Here is a 25,890-nt window from a genome sequence, read left to right as displayed (position 1 = left end):
TACCTACATTACATATATGACATATTTATATTATATATATTATTTATATAATGTAACATAGTATATAAATATATTTTGTGTATTTTTTTATACATTGTAGTTTGTATATTTTGTATTATACACTTTGCCAGTGTATTCTGAACATCAGCCTCAAGCCCTTATTTCCTGCACTTGAGTAAGTATTTGTCTCACAACTTATCAAAATCATTGCAGTCCCATTGGGCTTCACATCTCAGCAAGGGAACAGTTAGAGGGCAGGTTGCCCCTGAACCTTTAGCAGATTCTTTTGGCTCTTTCACTCCTGCTCTGGGACTTCATCACTACAGCATCACCAGAACAAAGACAGAATGTTTTACCCTCTGCTTAAGTATTACCAATTCTCATTCACCTTGTTCATTTTTATTGAATAAGAAAACACTTTTTCAAAAGGTGCACAGAGGATTTAAATAGTTTGTGCTTGCCCACTGGAAACAGATCTCCTAACTTTGTCTTTGTCGATTCCTTTGGGGGTTTTGCAAACAGCACCTCAATTCAGTGAGGGATTTATAATACAAAACTCCATTTCCCTTGGTTTGGATTTTTTCTTTTTAAATTTTTCTTCTTTTAACAGAAAGTAGATCATCAACCTTAACTTTTCAGACAGACATTCAAGAAAAGTTCTATAAACTGTTCCATGTGCTTTAATTGCTGTACAGTTTTACAAGCTCTCAAAGAGTCGCTGAGACATGTCTGCTGCGCCGTGGCAAAGTCTGAGCTTATCTGACCCAGCCATATTGGAGCAACTCCTTAGGGAGGGAAAAAAGTGTGCTGGCAAGCTTGATTAAATGTAGACTTTTCTTCAGGTTAAGGCAGACAACATAAAACAGTATTTTCCATCCCACTCTTTTCCTACTTGCTCCACACTGGTCTTTAATAAAATGAACACATGATTATTTATTGAACCCATTCAGGACCCAAATTATAATTTTTAGCTGAGTGAATTCTGGAAAGAAATGCAATCTAAGTTTAACAAAACAAAGCCTCCCTACCTTTTTTTTTTTATTATTATTAACACCAGGATTGAATGAGACAAAGTGTTACATTTCTAGTTTTTCACAAAAAATTAATGGGACAATTTTATAATATGCCTGCCATGACATGAAATTATTGAAAAGTTTAACACACCAAACCATGTTTGAAAATGTTCAATTCTATCCCTGATTTACAACCGATTCCTAGAACTAATAAATCTTACAAACAGGGAAGAGAAAACAAGTAGACAATTGCTGTTCTAAATACTGTTCTCTCTAAAGTTTCTTTATCCTCTGCTCATTACAGTGACTACACCTGGAAAAGCGCTGGCTCCTGATGTTTTCCTAAATACCAAGGGTTTGTAACTAGAATAGTTCCCACCTGTGTTTAACAAGAGAATCACTTCCCAACAAGCACTTTCCACCAATCCTCTCTCCTCCTTACACAGAGGAATTCCTCTTATCTTTTTCACTGGAAAATGAGCTGCTTTCAGCTATAATTTTCTTTTACTGCATGCTTCCCCCTACCTTTCTTTCCTTGAAGCTTCCAGCATCAACACAGAGACCTCAGCAATTTAGATGCATTACACACTTTTCTGATATACAGCATCAGATACTAACATTGATTTCCCTTACAAAACCCAGTGGAATGTCACAAATTACTTATGAACACAGCTGGATGTGTAGGGCATGAGTAAATGGAAAAGAATCCTCTATTTAAATGGCAGGTTGAGGGAAAACACCGTGTTACAGCACTCCTGTAACAGCATTAATTCCTAACACAGGACAGGATAAATTGTTTCTCTGCCCAGAGCAAGGTGAAATTATCACAACTCCAGAGCTCAGCCACAGAACAAAAACACAGAGAAAAACAGTTTCCCTTCATCTGCTAACATGATGTTGGGAGAGTTCCAGCGGGCCACCCTTATTATCATAAAATCAAGTCTCAGGGAGGTTGTGGTCCCCAATACAGCAACACCTTTTAGTGCAGCAAAAGAAGAACTCCCTGGGGTCTTCACACAACGCCTCTCCTGAAACAAACGTAAATATCACACTTACATTCTGCCTGCAGCTTCAAAACTTCGGCGTGCGTGTTCCCGCTTGGGTTTGCCTCGGCACCATCACCACGAAGATGCGTTTTTAGCTGTAGAGTGAACGACAGCCCTTTAGTTGGTGTGGCCGAGCATAGGGGCAACCAGACATGGGCAGAGAGGGAGACGGAGCCTGTACAGGAGCAGGGGAATCCCTGGGAACCCCAGGATGGGTCAGTGGGTGACAGAGGCTGAAAACCTGAGGGCAGGGCTGGGACACCCACATGGGCACTAAGGGCCACCATCGAAACAACCCCCCTCTGAATAAAGGCATAGCGCCTGCCCCCTCATACCACAAAAAACCCCCCAAAACCATCGTGCTCTCGGGGCTATAGGCTTACAGCCAGTTTAAAACCATAAGGAAGCTGAGCTCCCCATCCTTAGGGCAACCCTTCCACTCCCAGGCTGGGTACGGAGGGCACGGATTAAGGTGGGGTGACCTCAAAGAGTGTGAGGATGGCAGCAGAAGCCTTACGCGCCTCAGCAAAACCGTTATCGAGCCCTCACAAACACCAGAGTCAGCACCCCGCACCCCTGTGGGACTGCGCTCGCTCCCTCAGCGCCGAGCCTTTTCAAGGGAAGGGCGCGCGCCCCTCCCGCCCCGCCCGCCCGGCTCTGATTGGCTGCGGCCGGAGGGGGCGGGATCGGGAAGCACAGTGTCGCGTCAGCGGGGCGGGTCACGTGGGCGCGACACCTCTCCGGCGCGCTCGGGGGCTGCTGGATCTGGCCACGCCGCCCCTTCCCCAGGCCTCTTCCCCGCGCTGTCAGCGGCCCCGGGCAGGCCAGGAGGAGCCCGGGCAGCGCCGCTCGCAGCCCCGCAACAAGGGCTGGGCAGCCGGCGGCAGCGCTCGGCCAGGTCAGTGCACGCCGCCGGCCGAGGGGGCGCGGGGCCAGCGGCGGTGCGGTAGGGGTGTGTGGTGGCGGGGAGCAGCGGCAAGGGGCTGTGGATGCGCGTTCCTGAGGAGGTCTTGGAGGCTGGAGGAGGAAGGGTCGCGCTGCGGTGTCGGGAGAGCGCTGGGGAATCAGCGCCGCGCTCTCTGAGGAAGATCCCGGGGGAATGGCGCGGGAAACGCTGGTACTTGGCCCTCAGGAGAGGCGGGTAGGGCAGAGCTCCCCCGCCGTGGGCAGGAGGCCATAAGCCGCCCCCGAACGCCCCCGTCCCCTCAGATCGCGCCTGCCCCCGCTCCCCTCACTCCGCACGGCGCCCTCGGCCCCGCCCCAGCCCTCCGCTCTCGAGGAACGGGCTCCGCCCCCCGGCCCTTCCTGCGCTCCCATTGGCCACGGCGGGGCCGCGGGCGCGGTCACGTGGCCGACGGGGGGCGGCTGGAACCGGTTGGGACCGCGCCGCCCCCTCCCCACCCCCGTCAGCGGCCCCGGGCGGCTGCGCCGGCGGGCGGGGCGAGGAGCCCGGGCTGCGCTGTCCGCAGCCCCGCACAAAGCCAGCCGGGGCCCGGGGCGCCGCTCCGCCAGGTCAGTCGGTGCCGCCGGCCGCGTGTCGCGGTGGCGGAGGGAGCGGTTGGTGCGGCTGAGCCGGGCGCTGTCGGAGCCCTGCGCGGACAGGGCGCTGAGGGAGCGGTGCCGCCTCCCCACAGGAGCGGGGGTCGCGGCGTTTTCTGAGGGAGGACGTGGTGGAGGAACGCGTCGTCCGGGGGCCGGCACGTCAGCCTCGGGTTCCGTGAGGGGCAGGAAGAGCGCGGCTCTGTGCGCCCGGGGGCGGCTCGGTGCTGGCCGGCCCGGGGCGGGTTTGCCGTGCCGGGAGGGCTGCGGGCGCATCGCGCTCCCGGCCGGTCCCCGCCTGTCCCCCGGTGGGTGGCTCGGTGGGCTGCCGGCCGGCGGCTCTGTTTGTTTACGCCGCCGCCTCAAGCCCTGGCCCGGGGCGGTCCCGCGGTGCCGCATTATGCAAGCGGCCGGGCCGGGGCGGGCCCGGGGACGTGGCTCCCGCTGCGGGCGGTGTCGTGCGGGGCACCGCGGGACCCGTCGCTCCGTGCCCGGCCGCGCTGCGAGGGACGCCGCGCTGGACGCCTGTGCTCTGCCGGGCGTGGGGAGTGTGCGCTGCGCCCTTCTTTGTCTTGGCTCCGCACCGAAGGAACACGGCGGTGATGCTGCCGGCTCGTGGCTTGGTGTTATTGATCGCATAGACGCTAGCGAGGCAGCGCTGGTTTAAGGTGAACTTTAAAAGTTGATCTGGTTACCTGCAGCCTAACCAGGCACAGATTCTTTCTTCCGTTTTTCTCTTTTTTCCTTTTAAGTTAATAGCTTGTTAGCATTAGTGATTTAATTTAGCAGAGCAGATAATGTTAGCCTTCAACATATTTCAAATGTTAATGGTAGGGTGAAATATTTGAATTGTTTTCATCATATATATTTCTGTTCTCGCGCTGCTTCCTGTAAAATAACTGTATAAGCTGTTAAAAAATAGGAGAATGCTGTTGGTCTTGAATAGACACCAGTAGCCTAAGCTGCCATGTAATTAATCTTGTAGCAAAGCACGCAGCCCCTCTACTGAATGGATCCAGGCTTTGCAAACCCGTTTAAAAAGTGGTTTGTTGAGAGCTCTGGGGAGCATTATACCTGTTATTTGTCCAAGTCATTCCTGAGTGAGGAATGTTAGTGTGATCACAGAGAGCTAAATTACTCCCTGTCTAAGATCTTGTCAGCCATACGTAATGATAAACACCATTTTAGAAAAGCAGAATCAGACTGCTCTGTTTCACTCACAAACGTGCCCCAGCTGTTTCCTGTCTGTTTGAAGAACTTTGCAAAACTGCTGAGGCGGAAGAGTCTGTCACATGGACAGGTATTTGCCAAGTGCTGCCAACAATTAACTTCTACTTAAAACAAAGCAGATATATTGTGGGTGAGCAGTGAGGGGTCTTGTGTTTGATTGCCACGGCTGACTGGGCCCCATGCATGGGGAGCTAAATTGATACAGAAAATGCAGTCCTCAGGGTATTCATGTGATGTAACTTCAGAGGTATCACTTGGGCTTTGCTGCTTTCTAAATGTCAGCACAAGCCTGTTGGTAAAATTTCAGCCTTTGAATCGGAACAGGGTGTCCAGATCTTCTGTGTGAGTTTGTTTGCTGTCCAGTATTAGCACTGCAATGCAGGAGGAGAGACCTGCTGACTTTCTGCTCGTCCTTGCTCCTGCAGTCAAGGTGCAGCAGGGGGGGAAAGGAGGGGGCAAGGAAGTTGTTTGGTTGACTATGAGGAGTTGATGCTGTAATGCTGTTTCTAAAATTAATTCTCTCTCAATTGTTAGAGGGAATGCCCTTACAAATATATCCTCTGACGCTGTTCTAAAACCCAGGTGTCGTCAACCACTGTTACATAATTTTCTTGCATGTCTAATTTGTTGCATGAGATGTGTTCTGTAGTATCTGATACCTCGTTAGGAAGCAACCACAAACAACAAAATGTGTTGATTACACTACAGGATTAACCAGATGTGACTTGTTATCTTTGGAATACCACAGCCTGTGTCTGGGGTTCGCATCTCTTTATTCAGCACAGCAGCAGAGCTGATGCATGGTGGATTTCCTATCGCTGTGTGTAGCTCTTAAGGAGGTAAAATGTGAGCACAGAACCTCGTTCGGCAGTGCTGGGCTGTGCTCACATTCCTGGCTCATGAGGGAGGCTGCGAGGGGTGCTCTGTGCGTCCTTGCCTGGGACTGTGGCACCTTTCCCCTGCTCCAGCCTGGAGCTGGGCTCTCCCTGGTGTTCATACATCTCATCAGTCTCTTAAGGTGGAAAACGTCAGCTCAAAATGACAAAGGTAAAATCAAAAACACTCCAGCCTCCTAGTCCCTGCTGATTTTATCTTTATGTGCAAGAAATGGAGAGATATTTGGAAATAATTGGGCATGTTTGCTTTTTGGATTGTGCGCCACAACCTGTGATGAAATGTGTGCTGGTATTATGAAAGAGCCTGTTTGTGCGTACCCAGTGCCGGTGGGTTGACCTTAGCTGTGTGCCAGTTGCCCACCAGGCAGCTCTGTCACTCCTCTCCTAAAGGAGAGAAATGTGGAAGAAGCCTCAGGGGTCAAAGTACAGGCAGTTTATTAAAGCAAAAAGAATTTCTGCAGAAGCAAGGGGAAACAAGATTTTATTCTCTTTTTAAGGAAGCAGAGCTTCAGTATGTATAGAGGTTGCTATGGAAGACAAACATCTTAAACATCAAATATCCTTCTTTCTTTTAGCTTTATTTCCTTTTTTTAAAATTACTTTTTAAAAATCTGTCGATGCCTGAGCAGATGCCATGTGCTAAGGAATGTCCCTCTGGTCACTTTGGGTCCCCTGCCCTGGCTGTGTCTCCTCCCAGGCTGTAGCCCACCCTCAGCCTCCTGGTGACAGTGAGGAATGTTGGAGAGACAGCAGGGAAAACTCTGCTGTGTTACCCACACCTTTGTGGCTGCCAGCACAAAGCACAGCACTGACGGGGCTGTTGTAGGGAAAATTAACTCCATCTCAGCCAGACCCTGTACAATGGGCTTTGCTTTTCTGCAGCTCACTAAGCAAATTCAGTAATAGAGCAGGCAGAAGGAACCTTACACCAAAAATCTGGTGTTTGAAAGTACTAAAATGCATTTCAGGAATTTCATGGTGCCTGTGTATTTAGCTGTCCCATTTTAGTTGTCTAGTTACCTTTGAAAAATCCCATTAAATACCTGTAAAATTCATTAGCTTAAAAAATCCCCCAAACCACTGTTAAACAGATACTTTTGTAAGCTGTATTTTTTCATCTCATCCGAAAAATCTGTGCTGTGTATTATCCTGTCATTTTTAAATATAATCTTACCCAAGTGAGTTTTGGGTTGATAGTTTTGCATCAGATTTTTTTACTATTAGTAAAAAATACCTTTTTAATCTCTTTTTTTTAGCTTTCTGTCTCTTTATTAGATAGAGATTGGTGGCTTTTTGTGGAGAGAGGAGGGAAATGTGACACTTTGCTGTCAGTGTGATACTTTGGGGGCTTTCTTCTCGTCATGTTGCCAAATTCTGATTATCCTTAATGGATGTGCTAAGTGTGAGCAGCCATTCTGCAGCCCTTACAGTCAACTTAGAGTTGATAAAATCAGCTTTTCATTCACATCTGTCATGATAGTTGCTTGAAGTGTTCCCTGCCTAGTTTTGAAAACTCTCTGTCCATGCAACAAAGCTTGAGGTCTTCAGGCTTATAAATCTCCACAATTAAGAAAAAAAATCCCATATTCCTTCAAGCCTGCCCTCGGACCACTGAATCAGAGCCTAAACACTTGCTGAAGTTGCTGTTAAAAATCTCAGTTGTATTCAGTGGAGAGCAGGTAGCCTGGCTTGGTGGCTGCTATGAATTTTTATGGCCCTGGAATTTGTTCAGTGTCTGTCAGATCGGCTGTTACATCCCATGATTGCCCCAGATTACCTGCTGTGTATTTAGCTAATCCTGAAAAAACATGTAAGATACGGTACAGCAAGCAGCCAGCACCTCTGAAATCATATTGGAAAGGTTAGGGAAACTTAAGGGCGGGGGAGAATAATCCACTAAAGCTGAAAGGTTTGAATGTATCACCAGATCTGTAAGCCAGAAGGTTTAAATTCAGATTCAGGATTTGAATTAATAAATTAAGTCCCTGTCCTGGTATATTTTTTAACTACAACCAAAAAATATTTGGGTTTTCCTCATCCACCATGACCTTTAGTACCTCATTTTAGAGGAAATCTATGATACTTTGTGACATTTAAATAGTGGATTGTGTTATGTCATCTTTTCTTTCTTACCTGCATTTTCTATTAGTTCTCTTTTAGAATCAGGGAGGGGAGAGTTTGGATTTCCTGTTCTTTTCTTCCTGTTAATGTTTTGTGTTGAGTTGGGATTTTTGGTGGGTTTTTTGTTGTTGTTTTGATGGGGTTTTTTGTTTGTGTGTGTGTGTTTTGGTTTGGTTTTTTTCTTTGTTTGTTTATAGTGAAGTCTCTCTACCTGTGTGATCTGCCTTTCCCGTGAGGAAAACTGATCCAAGTGTTCCCTGCTTTTTTGCATGTGGTTGTAGTGTGCAAAAGCTGACCAGAGAGAGGGAGGAAGTGTCATGTAGGAAGAGGAGCAATTGTGTTGCACCCAGGTTGGTTGGCATCTGGATGCCTGTTGCTGCAGCAGATGTGAATTCAGGTTTATTAGTTTTGGACTCAGAGGTTGTTTAAAAAGGATTTTGTTGCACAAGGATTTGTAGTTTGTAAATCTGCTCAATGGCTTTAATTAATATTTGCTGATCATGAAGTGTTCATCATTTTTATTGTAGCTGTTCTAATTTACTTCCATTCCCCACCGCAGTTATGACATGACCCCTCTGAGCGGAGGATTCTTTGCATTCTCCCAAAAATCCATCATTACAGGAGTGGGGAGCAAAAGGGCATTTAGCTTATTCATGGACAGTGTCTTTGGTTAAGCAGTGCTGAAAATCTGAAGGAAGGAACATCCCATGTCAAGAGTGTCTGACACTTAGAGGTCAGAGGATTTGATTGTTAAAGCTTGTCAGTCCCCTTTGGGAATTAAATCATTATCTCTTTGCAGGAACCATCAGTACCTAGACAGCTAAACTTAAACTGGGTTTTTCTTCCTCCCCCCAAAATGAAATGGTTTTGTATCATGTCTTGAAAGCACAGGTTGCTTTTATAATTGCATTATAATATACCATATTGGCTTGATTCCTTAACAAAAAGCAGACCTGGTTTTTCATTGCTGTGTGTTTGCATTCAGTGCTGTGCTAGAAAAGATATTTTTTCCAGAATGAGAGTTGGTACTCTGACCCTAGATGTAAGTGCAATACCTGTATCTACAGTTCTGCTAGAAAAAATTATGCCCTTGCTTGGTGAAGTGGAATTTTTCTTTTCTTCATGTGCATCCCTTGGGTAGGTTGAGTAGTTTTTGAGATAAAATGCATTTTGGGTAGAACTTTGGCAATTTTGCATAGTGAGTTTGTCAAAATCTCCTCACAACTGGCTACTGCTATATAGAAAGTAACATTATTTTTCTAGGCAGTTTAGAAAAGCCCACACCTGCCTTGAAAGTAGGAACATAGAATTTTTACAAGATTGGCTAAAAGCTTTATTTAAGAGGATTTTGGTTGTTTCTCTAGGAACAGTTGGGGAGTTAGCTGATTTGCAGTAGGACACATGCTGGTTTTGGTGAAGTTTAAATTTGAGTCGTTGCATTTGCTTTGGAAACAGCTTGTTTGTTTTGGGTTTTTTTTTTTTTTTTTTAGGTTTTTTTGCAAGCCAAAAGCATGTTCTTGCTTCAGGGAACAGAGTGCCCACATCAGCTTTCACTTTCCTGCTTTGGAGACTTTTGCAAGGCATTTTTGCCTACTTCATTTCCCCTTTGGCTCCTGTGGCCTTTCAATTAAAGGCAGCTCAAGCCAAGAGCATTTGATGAGCACAGCCAAGCCCCTGACCACTCAGCGTCATCATAAATGCACACTGGTCATTTATATTCTCTGCATTACACTGAGGTTTTTCTGTCATATTAAACCAGTTCCATGAGTCCAGCCTAAGTTTCAGCACTGAGAGGTGCTGTGCATCCCTGTCTATAAATAACTGCTAAAAACAAGTGTTAGAATGTGTCACTTAACACACATGAGAAAGTTCCTAAAGGCCATGCCCTGCATGGAATTCCTGTTTATCAGCTGTGCTTATTTCTAGCTTCAGCAATCTGGGATTTTAGAATGATAGAATTTGTGAAAAACAAATGCAGAATTGGAATATGTGACCAGAAACCTTTATATTTCTACTTTTTTTTTTTTTTTTTTTTTTGCTCTCATTTTAGTACTGAAAAGTCATCTTCCTGGACATGGAGAGGGAAAATAAGGGAGGACAAAAAGGAATGTAAAGTAAATGCAGCTGTAGTTACAATAGGAATAGAGGAGGAGAGTCATAATTGAGAGAAGGAGGAGAAGATCCAGAAGAAACAGTTCTGAAGCTTCAGTACCTGCAATAACATTCTAAATGCCCACAAGGAATATGAGGTTTGATGATGATGAGCTTCTTTCCCCCCCTCCTGTTTGGTATCTGACTATCTGTTGCTTTCAAGGCATGTTTAACTGTCCTGTGCCCTTGGAAGGCAAGAGCTTCCCCTTGGAGCAGTAGTAGGTAGCAATGAAAATTAGCAAATTTTTCTTCAGTGTTGTTAGTTCTTCCTGATGTTGTCATGAAAGGATTGCTGACCAAGATTGTACTGAAATAAAGTGCTATTTGTCCTGTTCAAAAAGAGCAATAATGACATTCTACTTCCTTGGTTAAAGAAACCAAACAAACAAAAAGAAGAAAAAGCTCCCCACATCGATGTAAAGAACTGGATTAATTGAACCACTTATTCTGCACATAATTAGTATAATTATTTTGTAGCCCATGTCTAGATGGATATACTTGGGTGATGACAGTTTAACACAACATCCATACTGGACTTTCCTATGCCTGCTGCTTTTGTAAATGATATAAAAGGATGTGATACATCAGTGGGGTTTCTGCTGTAATGGTGACAGTGGGGTTCTGCCAGTTTGTTTTCGGTCAAGGTGTTCTATACTGCAGGAGAAAACTGCAGGACAGCTGCTGTCCTGGCTAAAGGCAGTCCCTCCCTGCTGTGCTGCTTTGAATCGAAGACTGCCTGGTGCTTCCAGCTACTCCTGGTGCTTCCTGTGAAATCCTGGAAGCAGGGGAGCAGAGCCTGCAGGGATGGACGAGTGACAGCAGAGAGATGTCACCTATTATGGATTATTCCCCTTTTCCTTCAAGGTGGCTGTGCTCCTCCTTATGCTCTGTAGAGGATGCTGAAGAGCAGCACAGATGAGACAGGAGTTACTTTTTGCCAAGGGTGGTAATCTTAAATCTCTTTAAAACCTTCCAAGGGCTGCCTTGGAAGCAGAATAATTCAAAAAGAGGGTTTTGAGAAGATCTCAGCTGAAGACTGATAAATGCTGCAGGATACTGATACTTGCATGTGGTGTTTGATGGAGTAGTCTTTTTCTTGTACCAGAGTTGCAGCTGGATGCTGTTTTCTGGCTCTGCAGCTGCTTTTAAAGAGTTTGCTGCTGCTCACTCAAACAGTAATATCACAACTGCTTGCTTCCCTGTAAGGGGTGGGATTTCTGTTTTACTTAAAACAGCAACAAATGTAGTGATTGTTCCTCTAATTAGTATCTTTTTTTCTCCCTCTGTAGGAGATTTCTGCTATTCCAAGGCAGAAATTCTGCAGAAATGACCTCTTGTCAAGTCACTTTTAATGTCAGAGGATTATCAGCACCAGGTACTCAAATCATTCTTTCTCCTTTTGGTATGGTGGGTGTAGGAGAAAACTTACTAGAGTGTTCAAAGGCTGTCTTGTTTGTTTTCCTCAGAGAGAAAAGAACATGTCAGTTTAAGTATAAACATGATAAATCATTGCAAAGCATATTTAAGAAATTTCATCTGTGAATTTGAAAATGAGAGTTGGGAAATAAAATTTTACCTTTTCCTCCAGACAAAAATTTTGTGATGTGCTAAAGATTTTGATGCTGACAGAAATGGTTATGATTGGTTTAAATTCTCTCTGCAGTATCTTTTTATTTCCTGGGAACAAGCTCTTGTGTTCTGAACCATCATATTATTTAGGTGTGTTTGTTCTGGTTTTGATTCTCCTTGCATCCCTGGTGGAAGTTCTCAAAGATGTGATCTCCATCAGAAGTTACAGACAGGAAGAATCTGCAGCTTAGTTCAGCCTTCTGTCTGTGCAGAAAAAAAAGGTGTAAAAGAACTTCTGTAATCCAAATGAGGAGCACAAGGTATCACATCAGGTAGAACACGAAGATCTGGTGTTGATAAATTGTGCATATTACATTGGCCTGCATCTTCAGGAGTTGTGGTTTAACCCCAGCTGGTGACTGAGGTCCAGAAAACTGCTCCCAGCCGTGTTCCTTCCCAGCTCCTTGTGTGTCCCCAGCCCCTTCTCTGATGGGGAGAGAGCAGAAAAGGCCAGAAGGAACTGAAATATCCCTCTGTTATCGGCACTGCTCCCAGGGCAAATTCAAAACACAGCCCCTGCTAGCTGTTGTGAAGAAAATTAACTCTACCCCAGCCAGAAACCAGCACAGAAGTTACACCAAAGAAGTAATTGATGGTTGCCTGACAGAAGCAGATGAATGTGGGAGCACATTGGCAAAATTCCTGTGCCAGGCCAGTGCCAGATGGCAGAAGTGTTTCCTGTAGTCTGTGGGGAAGAAAATGATCAAAACATTTGACAGGTTTTGACATCTGCCCTGTGTTAGACCTCTCCTGTGTTTCCCCCTTGTGATTTGGCATTTGGGAACTGAAAACTGATACTCCAATGTCGACATTAAGCTGTTAGTAAGGAGTAGAGTTTTTTATGGCATTCTGGAGAAAATGTTAAAATTTTAGAGTAAGTTGACCTTAGCTCCAGTCTGGTGTAGCTGTACCATGGAATACTGCAAGCTGTGCTCTCTTTGTGCTTCCACTGGTGCTGTGATGGCACTGTCACTAGCAAAGCTGACTTTGGATGTATAATTTCTTCTTGTACTAATAATATCTGCAATGAAAAGGAGGATTAGGGAGAGCTGGATCCTGCCCCAGTGGCTGCTCACAAAGAATGATCTGCAAGTACTTACAGCATAAATAGATGACACAAAAGCTTCTCCTTTTGACAATATTGATACTGCTGGCTTTTGTGTTATTATTGTTGGATCAGTGAGGCTGTTTGCAAACCTTGAGTTGGGGCAGGAGGGTTGGATTAACCTTTTGTTGGAGTGAAGGAGCTCTGCCAGGAGCAGCCTTGAATTCCATGACAAGGAGAGGGGAGAAGCTGAGGACCCTGACCAGAAACACAAACCCAACCCAAGCCCCCGTGTTCAGAATTGCCCATGGGAAGGCAGTTTGTCCTGCATTTCACTTTGGCTTTCCTGGGATAAATGAGGCAGCGTTTTACAAACCCTAATTCAGCCTCAGGGCAGTTAAAGGGAGTTTAGGGGTAGCTGCACATCCTATTCAGGCATTGCCTTTTGTGTGTGATGCCTTACTGAGTGAGAGGGGGTCACTGGATGTTCACAGTTGGTTTAAAATAGCAGCCCAGAGAACTCTTCCAGCTGGAATTATAATTATTAGATATCATTAGACACAGTATTATTATATAATTATTATATATTATATGTATGGTCATGTAATTATTATATAGAATGATCATTATCATGATCATTATAATATTATAATAATATAATTCTAATTATATTAAAAGGAATACAATTAGATGGCCCTTCAAAGGTTGGCTGTGTGTACACGGGATGTTAAAAGCATTTTAGCTTCTTTTTAATATCTCCACTCAGAAATTCTACCTGTGTGGTGTTCAGGTGCTCTTCCCTCCATGCTTTATCTCCTCCCTGCAAGATCAAATCATGTGCCTCAGGATGGGGTGGAAAAGAGAAAGCATCTGATGTAGACAATTGCATACTAGATATGACATAATGCAGATTTTTGTCTGCATTTCTGTGCTTACAGTGAGCATCCAGAAAGCTCAGGCTTCTTTTTTTCTAACAAAATGAGCAAAAGATTTTTTTTTAAAAAAGGGCTGAAGTTCTTGGTGTTACCTGAAATTGCTTCGGGAAATTGCTTTCAGAGAAAAATTGTCTTACTTTCTGTCTTCTGTAGACTTTATCCACCCCCTGGGTCTGTAGAGGATTTTTTTTCATGGACAGGCCTGGTAGTATCCCTTATTAGTTTAACTGGAGAAAAAGGACACAATTTTAGAGACATAAGGACACCCTCAAAACTGTAACTGTGCACTTGGAAGTGTCATGTGTGATATGTGCCTTAGGAAAAGGTTGTGTACACTTGCTGCATGCAGCTTGTCCACTGGGATCCTGGATTGTTATTGTGTAATAATCCCACACTACTCACTTTGAGAACAGAATGTAAGTCAGAGATGCTTTCTTTTGTGGTGCTTAACTGTACTCCTTTTTATTTTGTCTTAATATTGTCTCATTCTGCAACAGCTTTTTATTATGTCTAAAAGTCTTGTTGAAAAACCCTGTAAGAGCAAAATACATATTTGTTCATTCCATTAGTATTTATCATTATTGTCCTTACAGTCAGATACATATAGGGTTTATATTAAAAACAAGGGTAAGTTGCAATGGTCACTTTGGGATATCCCAAAATTAAACACACTGTTGTGACTTTTGGGTTCTGCATGTGTGCATTAAGATAAGTGTGGCAATTTCATGTGGGTTTTTTGGTGCAACAATGTTATGTTTTGATGTCCAGTAAAAACTGAAAGCAGAGCAGCAAAATTAACTTTATTTCTCTTGGGAATCAAATCAATTTGGTATGTTGGGAATAATGCCAGCAACCTCCTGTTTGTTGTGCTTTCTAAACCGTTGGTATGAATTTGAGGGAATATGGACATACATTAACAAATACAGAGTATCTAGGAAAATAACTGTGTTGTTTTGAGAGGAAACATTTTACTGTAAATATTTCTCTGCTACATTCCCAGAGATGTTTTGAACACTTTTCCTTAAGAATGGTTTGGAAACCAACCCTTTTAAGGGCTGGGGTTGACAGTCCCTCTCTCAGGTGCTTGGGATGGTAAAGAAAATGCACTTGGAGTTTTGGGTGGGGTAAGATTCCTTTCTGCTCAGGAGGGATTTTAGATGAGTGATTCTGGTGTGTATATTTAAAATAAATGGAAGTTTGACTGTGGCTGTACTTTTTAATGGCATCTAGACTGGACTAATGATGACTGTGGGTTTTTTTTTCTGTTTGGATTTTTCAGGAGAGGTTTTTGCAATATGTGGGAGCTGCAGTGCTTTGGGAAATTGGAACCCTCAGCTTGCCGTGGTCCTGAAGACTGAGGATATGTAAGTTGGTTAGAATTTTGGGGTTTTGGGGGGAGATTTTTTTTCTTCTTTTTTTGAAATTTTTTAATTGTTCCATTTGAAGTAGCTGGAGTTCTGGAGCAACAAATTTATCCTGACTTTGAGTCTGTCAACTCTTGAGCTGCACGTACTGTTAGTAGAACTCCAGAATTTCTTGTGTTGCCCTTGAGCACTTTGAATGCTTAGGAGTATGTTTAAGAAAATATGAAACTTGGGTGTGCTTTCCTAGCTGCAGATGATGCTTCTGCTGTTGTGGCTGACATTTCAGTAGTTTAGCTGTAGGTATTTGAAGTAAGAAACTGCTTTGGGGCAATTCTCAGTACCGTGGCAGGTTATAGGAGATGTGTAGGATAAAAAGAAAATACTATGAACAAGTTATTATTGTGCTAGAAAGTGATGGGGAGAAGGTTATTTAAACTGAGAGTTGCATTCAAGTTCTTAAAGGGAGAGGCTGTGTGTATAAGCATGAATGTACATAAAAAAGTTTAAATGCAGTGGAATAATTCAGTATTTCCTTAAAATGGTGCCAGCTTATGGCAGCTCTGTGATGCAGGAGAACAGGGCTTGCAGGCTGTGTTTGTCATTCTGTCAGTGCCTTGCTGTGTGATCTTGGATGAGTCTCTGAATCACTTCACCATGTTTTCCCCATCTGTTCAGTGGGAGGAGGATTCTTGTTCTCTTAGAGCACTTCAGGTCTGTCCATCAAAAGTTCAGTTTCAATTCTAAGTACATCCTTTGTTCTGTGCAGGTTTGGCTGAGGTACTTTGTAATAACTTCCCTTGCAACAATACATTAGACTGTGTTTTAGAATATCACTTAGACATGTGTCTGAGGTGGCTTTTAGGCTGTATTTTGAAACTATTTTTTTGGTTGGTTCTTTTTTTTTTTTTTTTTTTGTCTTCACAGTCTGTGTGAGAAAATATGGCAAGCTACTGTAGAGCTTCCTAGAGGAGTTCCTGTTCAATATCGGTATTTTAAAGGCTACTTTCTAGAACCTAAGGTATGTACAACCTTTTCTACTTGTAAGTTGGCTCATCCCTAGTAAAAATTCTCATGTTTGAAAGAAAAAAAAGAGTTTCCTGAGTTAAACGTGAGGTTTTTTAGGACTAAGTCTTGAATTGCAACATGTGAAACATTAAAATGTTTGTGGAAATACTCACACTTCACCTCTGGAAATACATGAGCATATGCTATTAACTTCAATTATATCCTCTTCTTTTTTTTTTTTTTTTTTAACCAGGGTTAGTATTCTAAAAATTTCAGTGGTAAAGAAATCCCTGACATTATTATAAAACTTAAATAATATGGTGAAGTTCTCATAGTTAGAATTTAATATGGAGCAGGACATGGATCTCAAGTGCTTCATGGGAGGAATGCAATAGTATGTGATCTCTATAGTGATAGGAGAAGAATGGTCAGTGTAGGAGGTACATTAAAATTTTGAAAATTTTTAAAATCACTGCCAATTTATTTTTGTGAAGCATGAGAAGAATTACCCAGATTTTGTGCTGCATAATTAACCTAAATTAATCCCCTTGAAGTGAAAAGGTGAAACAAGGGGTGAGGCATCCCATTGTTTTCTGTGTGTTTGTGTATATTGGTATTTGCATAACTTGGAGGGAAAAAAAGCCACTCAAGAGTCAGAGACTGATGTGTTTTTACAGGTATTGATGTCAGAGTTGCACATGACTTGAAGTTACATAAATTAGAGTTTAATGTATGTGGCAGTGTGTGGTTTGTAAACGTTGCACTAGGGCAGATGGGATGAGGCTGAATCCAGGAAAAAGCTGGGCTAAGTTGGGAAAATAAAGCAGCTACTCTTAAACTGTTTTTTGTAATAACCTTAAGAAATTTAATACTGCCTCTGCTGTCTTTCTTATTCTATTAATATCCTGTAGCTGTTCACCCTGGGTTTTAGTCCCTCTTGAAACTGGGATTATGAAGGCTGTAGTTAAATGTGCAAAGGAGTTACAGAATCATCTCATCAGTACCTTTTAAAAATTTCAAATTACTGTCAAGAGCATGTAAGTTTTTTGTCAACCTTTTCTTTTTTTCACTAAAAAACCCCCACATTTGATGGAGGTATTATTTCAGTGAAGAACACTAATTTCAAATGAAACACAGTTCTGTGTTTTTTTTCATTACAGCATGTGAAAATAGTCCAGTCAGAAACTGGTATTTAAATTGGTACTCTGAGGCAAAAGAAGGGAAAGCCAATAATAGATTTCTTTTGCTGAGGTCAAACTGAGTCCAAAAGTAGATTAATTCTCACAGCTCAGCAGCTCTGATGAGACTCTTACACTTTTTAATGCAAAAAAAAAAAAATTGTTTTTTGTGCAAATGCCCCTAAGTTTAAATGTAAGCAATAGCACCCTTGAAAAAGCAGAGTTAGTGAGCAGAGGCTGAGCCCTAGACAGCAGACAATACAATTCCTGTTTTACCATTTGCAAAAGTTTACCCTGTGTGTTGGTGAGTGTGTTTCTTTGAGTAGGTGCTCTGTATCGTGCACACTTGATGCACCCTGTGATGCAGAGTCTGCCAAGGTAAGTAGGAATTTTATGCAATACCAGCAATAAAGAGCAGGGAAAAAGGAACTCACCCTACAAAACAAAGTCTGTGAAATTCTTGGGGTTAACAGGGTTATCAGTTTAGTGGTGTTACTTGTACCTCTTACATGCACAGGATTTTATTTCTTAGAAAATGCAGTCTTTTGAGGAAAAGAAATCCAGGTGCAATCTTTTCTTCCTCTTTTTGTAAACTCTTGAAGAACAGTGAAAAAGTAACAGGAATATCATATACAGTAACAGGAATAACATATACTGCGAGTGAGACAGTACATGGGGAACTTTAGCATAAAGGAAAAGATAATTTTAAGTTAAATTCTTCTGCATATTTTTATTTCAGAATTTTTTTCATTAGGCATTGCATGTGATTAATCTCCTAAATTTGACAAGCTGTCATTATATGATCTCTGACACTTAATTTTTTATACAGTAAAATAACAATGTAATCCTAACTATATGTTCAAGTCTGAGTGGATGAATTTGACCTCACATAATTAATAAATCATGCTGATGACAGATTCAGCTGAAGTTAGTGTTCCCTTCTGTGAAGATATTTGAATTGGACGTGGTGGCAAAGATGGGGGTGATACATATTTACACATGTAAGAGAAGTGGTAATTCCTAGATTACCCATAGTAGTGCTACAAGCTAGAAGTGAAAATAGACAGAACCATTGACATTTTATTAAAAAAAAAAAAAAAAGAAGTTAAGTCTTTTTCTCCCTGTGAGAAGATAATAATTTGATCTTAATTTTTTTTTACTTGAAGGGAAGGTATGATGTAATGGAAAGTCTTGTTTGTAATGAAGCACATTGGTGTTAACATAATTGTGGTTATGTAAATAGAACAGTGTTTTAAAAAAATACTCAATATTGAAATTCACAGAATTTTTGCATGAATGCAAATACATACACAAAGAGCATGTTATTATAAAATTTGTGTCAGGTCTTGGCTCCTGCATATCGAGAGATTTTATTGTGTTGCACAGACTTTGATCTTAAGCATTCAAAAAGGAAAAACAAATACCCACAGTTGGATGAAATAAGACATAAGCTCGAGATTGTTCTTTCCTTGGACATAATCTGATAGCAGTGAGCTCCCTGTGAGGTTTTTCCTGGGTTTTATTGTATACTCACTTTCTGGTTGTGGCAGGTTATGAGGGGGTTTGTGTGAGACACACCAAAACTCCCTTGGCTAGGATTTGTTTTCTGTATCTCTTAGATTTTAGAAGAATAATTCTCATGCATTGTTTGCATGATGCGTATTTGAAAACCTCAGTAAGGAACATACACACCTTATTCTGTTCAGCTGTTCTGTATTTAACTGTAAGTAATCATTCAAGGCAAGTGTGAAATAACTAACCTACCTGCTTGTGACAGGACTTCAAAAACTGGATTGGAGGACATTTTTCACACTTTCTGAGGTTTCAAATGAGAGTTCAAATTACTTTTTTTAAATGCAAATAAATAAATCCATGTAGTGCCTGGACTGTAGTCATAAAGGTGAAACTTAGACCTAGACTCAGTAATTAATGCCTTGGAAAAGCTTTTTGTAGATTAAGAACCCATGGTTATCGTGATGGTAACGAAGGCATTATTATCTGCTGAGATGGCAAATTGTGTGTGAAACTGTTACTGGAAGTTCTAGAGCTGTCAAATCTCTACTGTGAGCTCAGCATTTCCTGCCAGGTGACTTTTATGTGCTGCTGCCTTGCAAGTTGGATATGATGGCTGAGTGGCTTTAATTATTCAGTTTAGTGCTTAATTATTGTCTTCTACATGGCACAGAAATCCAGAGAGATTTTGGTCAGAAGTGCAGCTTTAGCAATTAAGTCTAATTTAGCTGTTTCATATTATTGGAGTGGATTATTATTCTTGAAAGATAGTTTTAATTAGTGAAGTGCACTTGGATAAATGTGTTTGTGTGGTGTTTTTAAGATTTGGGTTGGGATTTCCCCTCCCCACTCTAATGCCTATTCTATTTTGTTGCCTTAAAGCAGGAACCTTGTAACTGATCTCCTAAATTACCATTTAAACATGCACAGAAGTGTTTTCATTATTTAATTGTGCTGGGTACCCAAGGCCCTTGATGCAGATGGTGCAGCTGCTTTAACCTCTGAACCATTCTGCTAGACAGGCATTTGACCCTTCATTTCGAAAGTGTCTAATGACTGCTGGGGAGGGAGGCCCCAGCTTCTCATCATGGAAGAGGACTAGAATTTTAATGAAAGTTCTGGAATGTCCTTTAAAAGCTTTAAAATTGCATTAGTTGTTTAGCTAATCAATATCGAGCAACGTAATGTTTGTGCGGGCTTTTAAAACAAATAAAAGTGTCTGTATTAGTGGAAAAGGATCCACAGTGCCACTTACCTCAGTGTACTGCCCACAAGATGCTTGATGTGACTTTTGAATAGATGCCCTTTTAAGACTATGCTCTGGAGACTCTCCTTTTAGGGAACATTACCATATTATTAATATTGATGACACATCATTCAGTTCTGCTGTTCAGCTGGGCTGCTTTTCACATGTGGTCAGTATATGCCACGGAAATGACATTACTGTCTTGACCTCATTGTAACAATGGCTCCTGTTACATGTAATGAAAACGTTTTTTAAATGCTTTTAAGCCCAGAGGTGAATGCTTTTAAGCCCAGAGGTGGTCTGAGCAGGGATGGAGAGGGTTCTTAGTGATATCTGTGCCTGTTCTCTAATCGATTGCCCTTTTTTTCCAGGTAGCTTTGCTGGGCTCTTCTTAGTATGGAAAGTGTTGAGGGTTCCTGGGATTAAATGCACAATCAGTCCATTGTATTCCCTTCAGGAGAGGAGATGGTGCTAAGTGTATCCAGCATGGTGTCCTTACTGTTGGGATAATGTTATTCAAATTCATTCATCACTTTAGAACCTAAATTTAGATAGTGTAAGAAATAAATTGATGTTTTCATAAAATGTGTTGGAGGGGTTTACAAGGAAAAACCTTTGCTTACCTTCTGAGGGAAACAGCTTAATCCATGTTAGGAAGATTTGCATTGCCCAGGTTCACAAACTAAAGCTGTGTTTGGCTGTCAGAGATCTTGCATGCCTGCACGGTGGGAGTCAATGGCAGCCTCCCTGCTGACAAATGTGGTTTGCAGCTTTAGAAACTCTCATTGTGACAGGCAAATGCCACAGTGCTGTGGAAGAGGGGGAAAGGAACTTCTCATTATTTACTTCTCCAGAAATCCCAAATGTGGTCATTGTGGCAGCAGTGAGAAGTTGGGAAAAAACTGCCCCTTAACAGAAATAAACTGAAAGCACTCATATAATTTATTTATATTTTACATGCATTCTGTCTTTAAGACATAACTAAGCATCTGTGTTTTATTCTGACTTGATCTTTGTGTGGATGCCTCTGAACTCGTTAGAAAGATTGCTTTATCTGAAGCTCACAGAGCAAACCTGTCCTACTGAGCACTGGCTGAATGTTTGGTGTTTCCTATTAACTCACCCAAGGACATGGGACATAAAACATGGTCAGAGTGTGTCAAGAAATCCCATTGCATGTAAAGAATTTCTTGGGTGAGCTGTAATGGTACAAAGAATTACAGTCCTGAGCAATTACACTGCTGAGTTTGAAGCTTGTCTGGATGTCCCTGTGGGTCTGAAATCTGTTTAAACAAGAACCTAAATTAAGGGACAGGCTGGCCTTGAAGTTTCCATGGCTTTGGCAATAGTAGCAGATTTTTTTGGAAACGAGTTACTTGGGCCCCAAAACATCCAAATGACAAATTGCAGCTCTTTGGCATCTGATAGTAACAACTGTGCCATGCTAGGGGAGACTTCTCAGGGTGACCAAACTGGGAATCAGGCATGTTCTCTCTGTTGTTAAGTTGTGCTTACCTAAAAGCTTTAACTTTGAAAGCTATTTCAGAGTTAAATTGTTCTGAAGGAAGAGATTGTGTTACTGTTCTGGTTATCTGAGCTTGACTGTTTTTTTTTCAACAAATGTATTCTTTTGGTGGACAATATTTCTTTTTAATGAAAGAATCTAATTTATCCTGCTCCAGCTGGAATAGACTGCAGGTCCTTCATTGCTGGCTGGTTCAATCACATAATTATTTATATTTCAATTAGATGGTAAATAACTTGCTTTCCAGTACCACAACTAAAATAACTATGGTTTATAATACTTGAATTTAGTAAGGCAAATTTTGAAGGAGAGCCCACCCCTGCAACTGCTATGTGCATGAGTAGATGCTGAGTGCTGTTTGGAATTAAAGATGTGGGTTTGTTTTCTATTAACTGTTGCTGTATCTTGAGAACAAAGTGAACACTCTTAATGAGTTCAGGAGATTTTTTGTGTGTCAGAAGGAAACTAAAGTAGTCCAGCAGAGTATCTGTTAGCAGTAACGGTTTAATGATTCCATGTAACTTCTGTGCCATGTCAGACTGTCACAAGTTTTGTCATATGTATTCACAACACATCAAACAGAGTCATCAGCAGTTGCAGGGGTAAGAAGCTTCATCTGTTTTCTTTCTTTCTGCTTCAGTCTCTCTCTCTCTGTTCCCCTCTCTTTCTTCTTCTTCTCCTGTTACTTCCTTAAATCTCTTTAAGTTTAGCTCACAACCATCCCAAACAGCTTCATGGGTTACAAAGTCAGCTCTAACAAAAGACATTATTGCAGACATTTAACTTTTAAATTACAGACTATCGATGGTCCCTGCGAAGTCATAGTTCACACGTGGGAGACTCATCTACAACCACGATCAATTACCCCTTTAGGTATGGGCATCAACTGCATCTGTTTGAGGCATATGCATAAGATTGCTGATATGCTGCACACTGGTTTAGAGGGATTGATAGCTATAGTGTTTTTTTTTTTTAATACTTTAAATTGATTAATGTGTGGGAGGTATAGACTTGTTCTTTGCACGACATGGGCCTTACTCTCAAAATATATATGTGTATATATATATACATAAGTGACTTCAAAATGGAGTGGATGTGAAATTCTTTGCTGTCATCCTTAAGATTATGTGGGTTGGGTTTTTTTTATTAATTTGGAATTGTAATAATTTTCTGTAAGCTTAATTCTTTGAGACTAAGGATCCATATTATCTTTTTTAAAGAAAATGGGGGGGAGGGTGTGAAGTCACCGCTGTTTTTATTTAAGCACTATTTAATTAGTATAAATTTTAAACCAAAAATGTTTAATTAGGCTTCTTTAAGTAAATGGATTAATGAAAATAGAAACATGAATGGACTTAATTACCCAGCAGTTTTGCTGAAATAAAGGATGGCATGCAGACTTACATAGAAGTTACTAATGCTTTTCTGAAAGCAGGGGAGAAAGTCTGGTTTTTAATAGTGACTGAAATAACCTTTGAATATAGCTTGTAGTTTAGACCTCTTATGCTGCTATGGCATGTTTTATGCACGGTCTTTTCCAGCACAGGAAAAATATTATTTTCTCCACACGTAGAAGTTCACATTTGTTAAGAAGCTTTCTAATTATTTGAAAAAATGTCTTTTAGAAAGGAGGTGGTATCAAAGAAACTGTTTGTTAGTCAGTCATTAATAGTGCCATGATCACGTTCTGTTCTCCCTTTGCTTGCCTTTTTTTTTTTTTTTTTTTAATTTCAGTTGAATTAGTAGTGTCTTTATTCCTGTAAGAAATTATTTCTGTATTTGTCAGTAACTAATAAGAGAAGCAGCCTATCCTCTCCTAGGATGTAGACTTTATCTCTAAATTTAGATTACCTCATTCCAAACAATTGGGATTTTTTCCCCCCCCTAGGGATAACTCAGTTCTTCATGAGCAGCTTTTAAGAAAATGCAGCAAACACAGTATGTTAGCACTGGGTCATTTTGATCCTAAATTGTTGCCTGTGGTTATTAAGGAATTAGGCTAGGAGCCACATGATTCTTAGGGAAGAAAAAGAGTTTAACAATTATAGAGGCAAAACTATGTGAAGTTTTATGTTTTGAGAAATGCATGGTTTGTTTAGACTATGGCAGTTCTGTTAATGCTGGTGAATTTACTCAGTGCCTTAAGATTTTAGTTCCTAAAGCATTGGAAAGAGTAAGGATAAAAGTAAATGTAAAGTGAGTGGTTTCAGTATTTTGTGCTAGGTTGGTTTCTGTCACATGGGCAGAATAAGCATTTTAATTGTGACTAACTCAATTTAGAAGTTTTAAATGTGCAGCAGGGCAACTTTCTTGTCGGTTTGCAAGAAAATTTAATGTCCTTGACACTGTTTTGACAAATAAAACATCTTAGATACTAGTGGGATGTAGTTATCAGCAAAGTACTGCAGCAAGCCAGAAAACTGTGCAACCTTTTTACTCTCAGTTCAGATTACTTGGAGTGAAATGTGGTATTTTGTGTGTTGGTTTGTTTTTTTGTGCAGAAACTGAGAAAAACCATAAATTGAGATAAGTATTTATAGAAGGTTGCAGAAAACATGCTGCTTTGTCTGTTTCAGTTTTCTTACCTCTTTTTAGATACACTTTTTAGAAGTGAAGTGGAAAAATAGAATTAATTTAACTTGGTAATGGTTTTTAAATATGAATGCTAATTACTTTTTTGCATTCTTTTCCATTCCTTTCAATTCTAGAAAATGAAATTACTGTCGACGATGGAGACTTTGGAATCTGTAGTAAGTGAGATATATTAACCTTTTTTCTTTACCATGAATTTAATTTAAACAAGGTTAAGTCTTGTAATTGAAAAATGTTTAAGATGATAGGTTTTGAGAAGAATTGCCTATGATGGTTTCCTCTGCTTTTACAGCTGCTTTTGTATCCAGCATTTGTGAATTCACACTCAGGCTCTTCTAATGTTAATAAAAGGCTGCTAGGCAGAGTGGAAGTGTTGTCACCCTGATGGTGTTAAAGGCTGAAATTTGGGAACTTTAAATCATGAGCATGCATTTTTTGAAAATGCAGAATAGATACAGGTTTCTCTAATACCTAGCCTTAGAAGAACTCCTCATGCCTGGAAAAATCATCACTCACACTGAATGTACCCCACTCTGCCTCTTCAGTTAGAGATGCAGCTGCCAAAAGGTTCTTGTGGGCCCACACCTCATGTTCTTGTGTGTGCACAAATGTCTCACTTCCAACAGTTCTGACCCACCTCTCACTTCATGTTCAATCCTCTGACACTGAAAGGAACCCTTTATCATACCTTATAAATCTTGTCTTCAAGCTTTTCTCTTTTCCCCTCTTATCCTCATCAAAGGATGGCTTTGGCTCTTTAGGAGCTCCTCAAAACCATGAGGTTCGCTTCAGCACCTTGTGTTTCTGGTCCTCCTGCTTGTAGGCTTTCCTTGTTTTGCTGTTCAGGCTGAGGATTCCCCATGCTTTTCATCAGAACTGTTGCTGTTCCCTGTCCTGCAGACTTGCACTGCTTTACTGGCACTGATTGTGATGAGGTAGTGGACACACATCTTACCAGAAACGTGGAGCCTCTAAGTGCTCATGAACCTTCAGAGTTCCTGTCAGTGTTATTCCTTGTGTTGAGACATCCCAGGACAAGGGGATGTTGCTCAGTGCTGTCCTGCAGGCAGGCAGTTCACACATGATCATTGCTCCTGTTTAATCCCCTTGAGAGCCAGCAGAAAACTGCAGTAGCCTTTGGCTGTTTTGGGTAGTTGACAAACACTGGGGAAAGGCTGCACCAAACTTCCTGCATTTCTGTCGGTCAGGGCTGGTGATGAGGAGGATTATCTGGAAGATGATCTGCCTAAAATTAGTTACTAAAATGTAACTCCTCCTTTCTGTCTGGTTTTTGATAGATGGTGTTAAAACTGTGGATGCTGGGTGGTTGACGTGTCAGACAGAAATAAGGCTACGTCTGCATTATTCTGAGAAACCCCCTGTGCTGATATCTAAGAAGAAATTTAAAACATCAAGGTTTAGGTAAGAGCCTGCTCATCTCAATTTACCTCATGTTAATTGTCAATACTAGTAGTATTTTTTTAAGTTAATTAATGTAGCCTTTCAATTCATTTTGGGTTGCTAATTGCCCAATTTCCGAGTGTTAAAGTACTCCATACATGTCTTGGTGTTTCTCACTTTTTGGCTGGAACTGTAGAGTTCTTACGTTGATACTTAAATCAATTTGGTGTTTTTCTCTGCTCAAGTATACTTACATCACTGACATAACTCATTTTGTCTGGAAGGTTTGCTGTGTATGATAAAGGACACTGAGTCTTAGAAAGAGGCTTATGCTTCTCAGTCCAGGATTTTTCACAAATCTCTTCAGTTCAAACGTTCATTCAGGATTTTTTCAATGGACTTACTTACTTCAGCCTATATTATATTTATATTTGTCTTCCTTGTCAGAGAGACATACCAGCA

General features: G+C 41.5%; 1 protein-coding gene and 1 long non-coding RNA gene across 4 annotated transcripts in view; one reads left to right on the top strand and one right to left on the bottom strand.

The window, feature by feature from the left end:
• Positions 1 to 571: 571 nt before the first annotated feature.
• Positions 572 to 2,652, bottom strand: LOC136359631 (uncharacterized). Its single transcript, XR_010743308.1, has 2 exons — positions 2,542 to 2,652; positions 572 to 2,154 (listed from the first exon to the last, which is right to left on the bottom strand). It is a non-coding gene; the product is annotated as an uncharacterized lncRNA (long non-coding RNA).
• A 158-nt stretch (positions 2,653 to 2,810) lies between these two features.
• GPCPD1 (glycerophosphocholine phosphodiesterase 1) overlaps positions 2,811 to 25,890 on the top strand; it is a 41,120-nt gene continuing 18,040 nt past the window's right edge. Inside the window, exons 1-7 of one of the 3 annotated variants that reach the window (XM_066316446.1) lie at positions 2,811 to 2,957; positions 11,286 to 11,371; positions 14,885 to 14,969; positions 15,894 to 15,987; positions 22,233 to 22,308; positions 24,144 to 24,185; positions 25,326 to 25,449. In XM_066316446.1, the coding sequence (XP_066172543.1) occupies positions 11,323 to 11,371; positions 14,885 to 14,969; positions 15,894 to 15,987; positions 22,233 to 22,308; positions 24,144 to 24,185; positions 25,326 to 25,449 (470 nt within the window). In that variant the 5' untranslated portion in view covers positions 2,811 to 2,957; positions 11,286 to 11,322. Of the gene's footprint in view, positions 2,958 to 4,111; positions 4,267 to 11,285; positions 11,372 to 14,884; positions 14,970 to 15,893; positions 15,988 to 22,232; positions 22,309 to 24,143; positions 24,186 to 25,325; positions 25,450 to 25,890 lie in introns of those variants that run through there. The other 2 variants (XM_066316444.1, XM_066316445.1) reach the window with 2 other exon arrangements.

Source organism: Sylvia atricapilla, chromosome 3 (assembly GCF_009819655.1).
Source record: "Sylvia atricapilla isolate bSylAtr1 chromosome 3, bSylAtr1.pri, whole genome shotgun sequence".
Lineage (NCBI taxonomy): Eukaryota > Metazoa > Chordata > Aves > Passeriformes > Sylviidae > Sylvia > Sylvia atricapilla.
The sequence above is the reverse complement of the archived record's forward strand: the minus strand, read 5'-3'. Positions and strand labels throughout refer to the sequence as shown.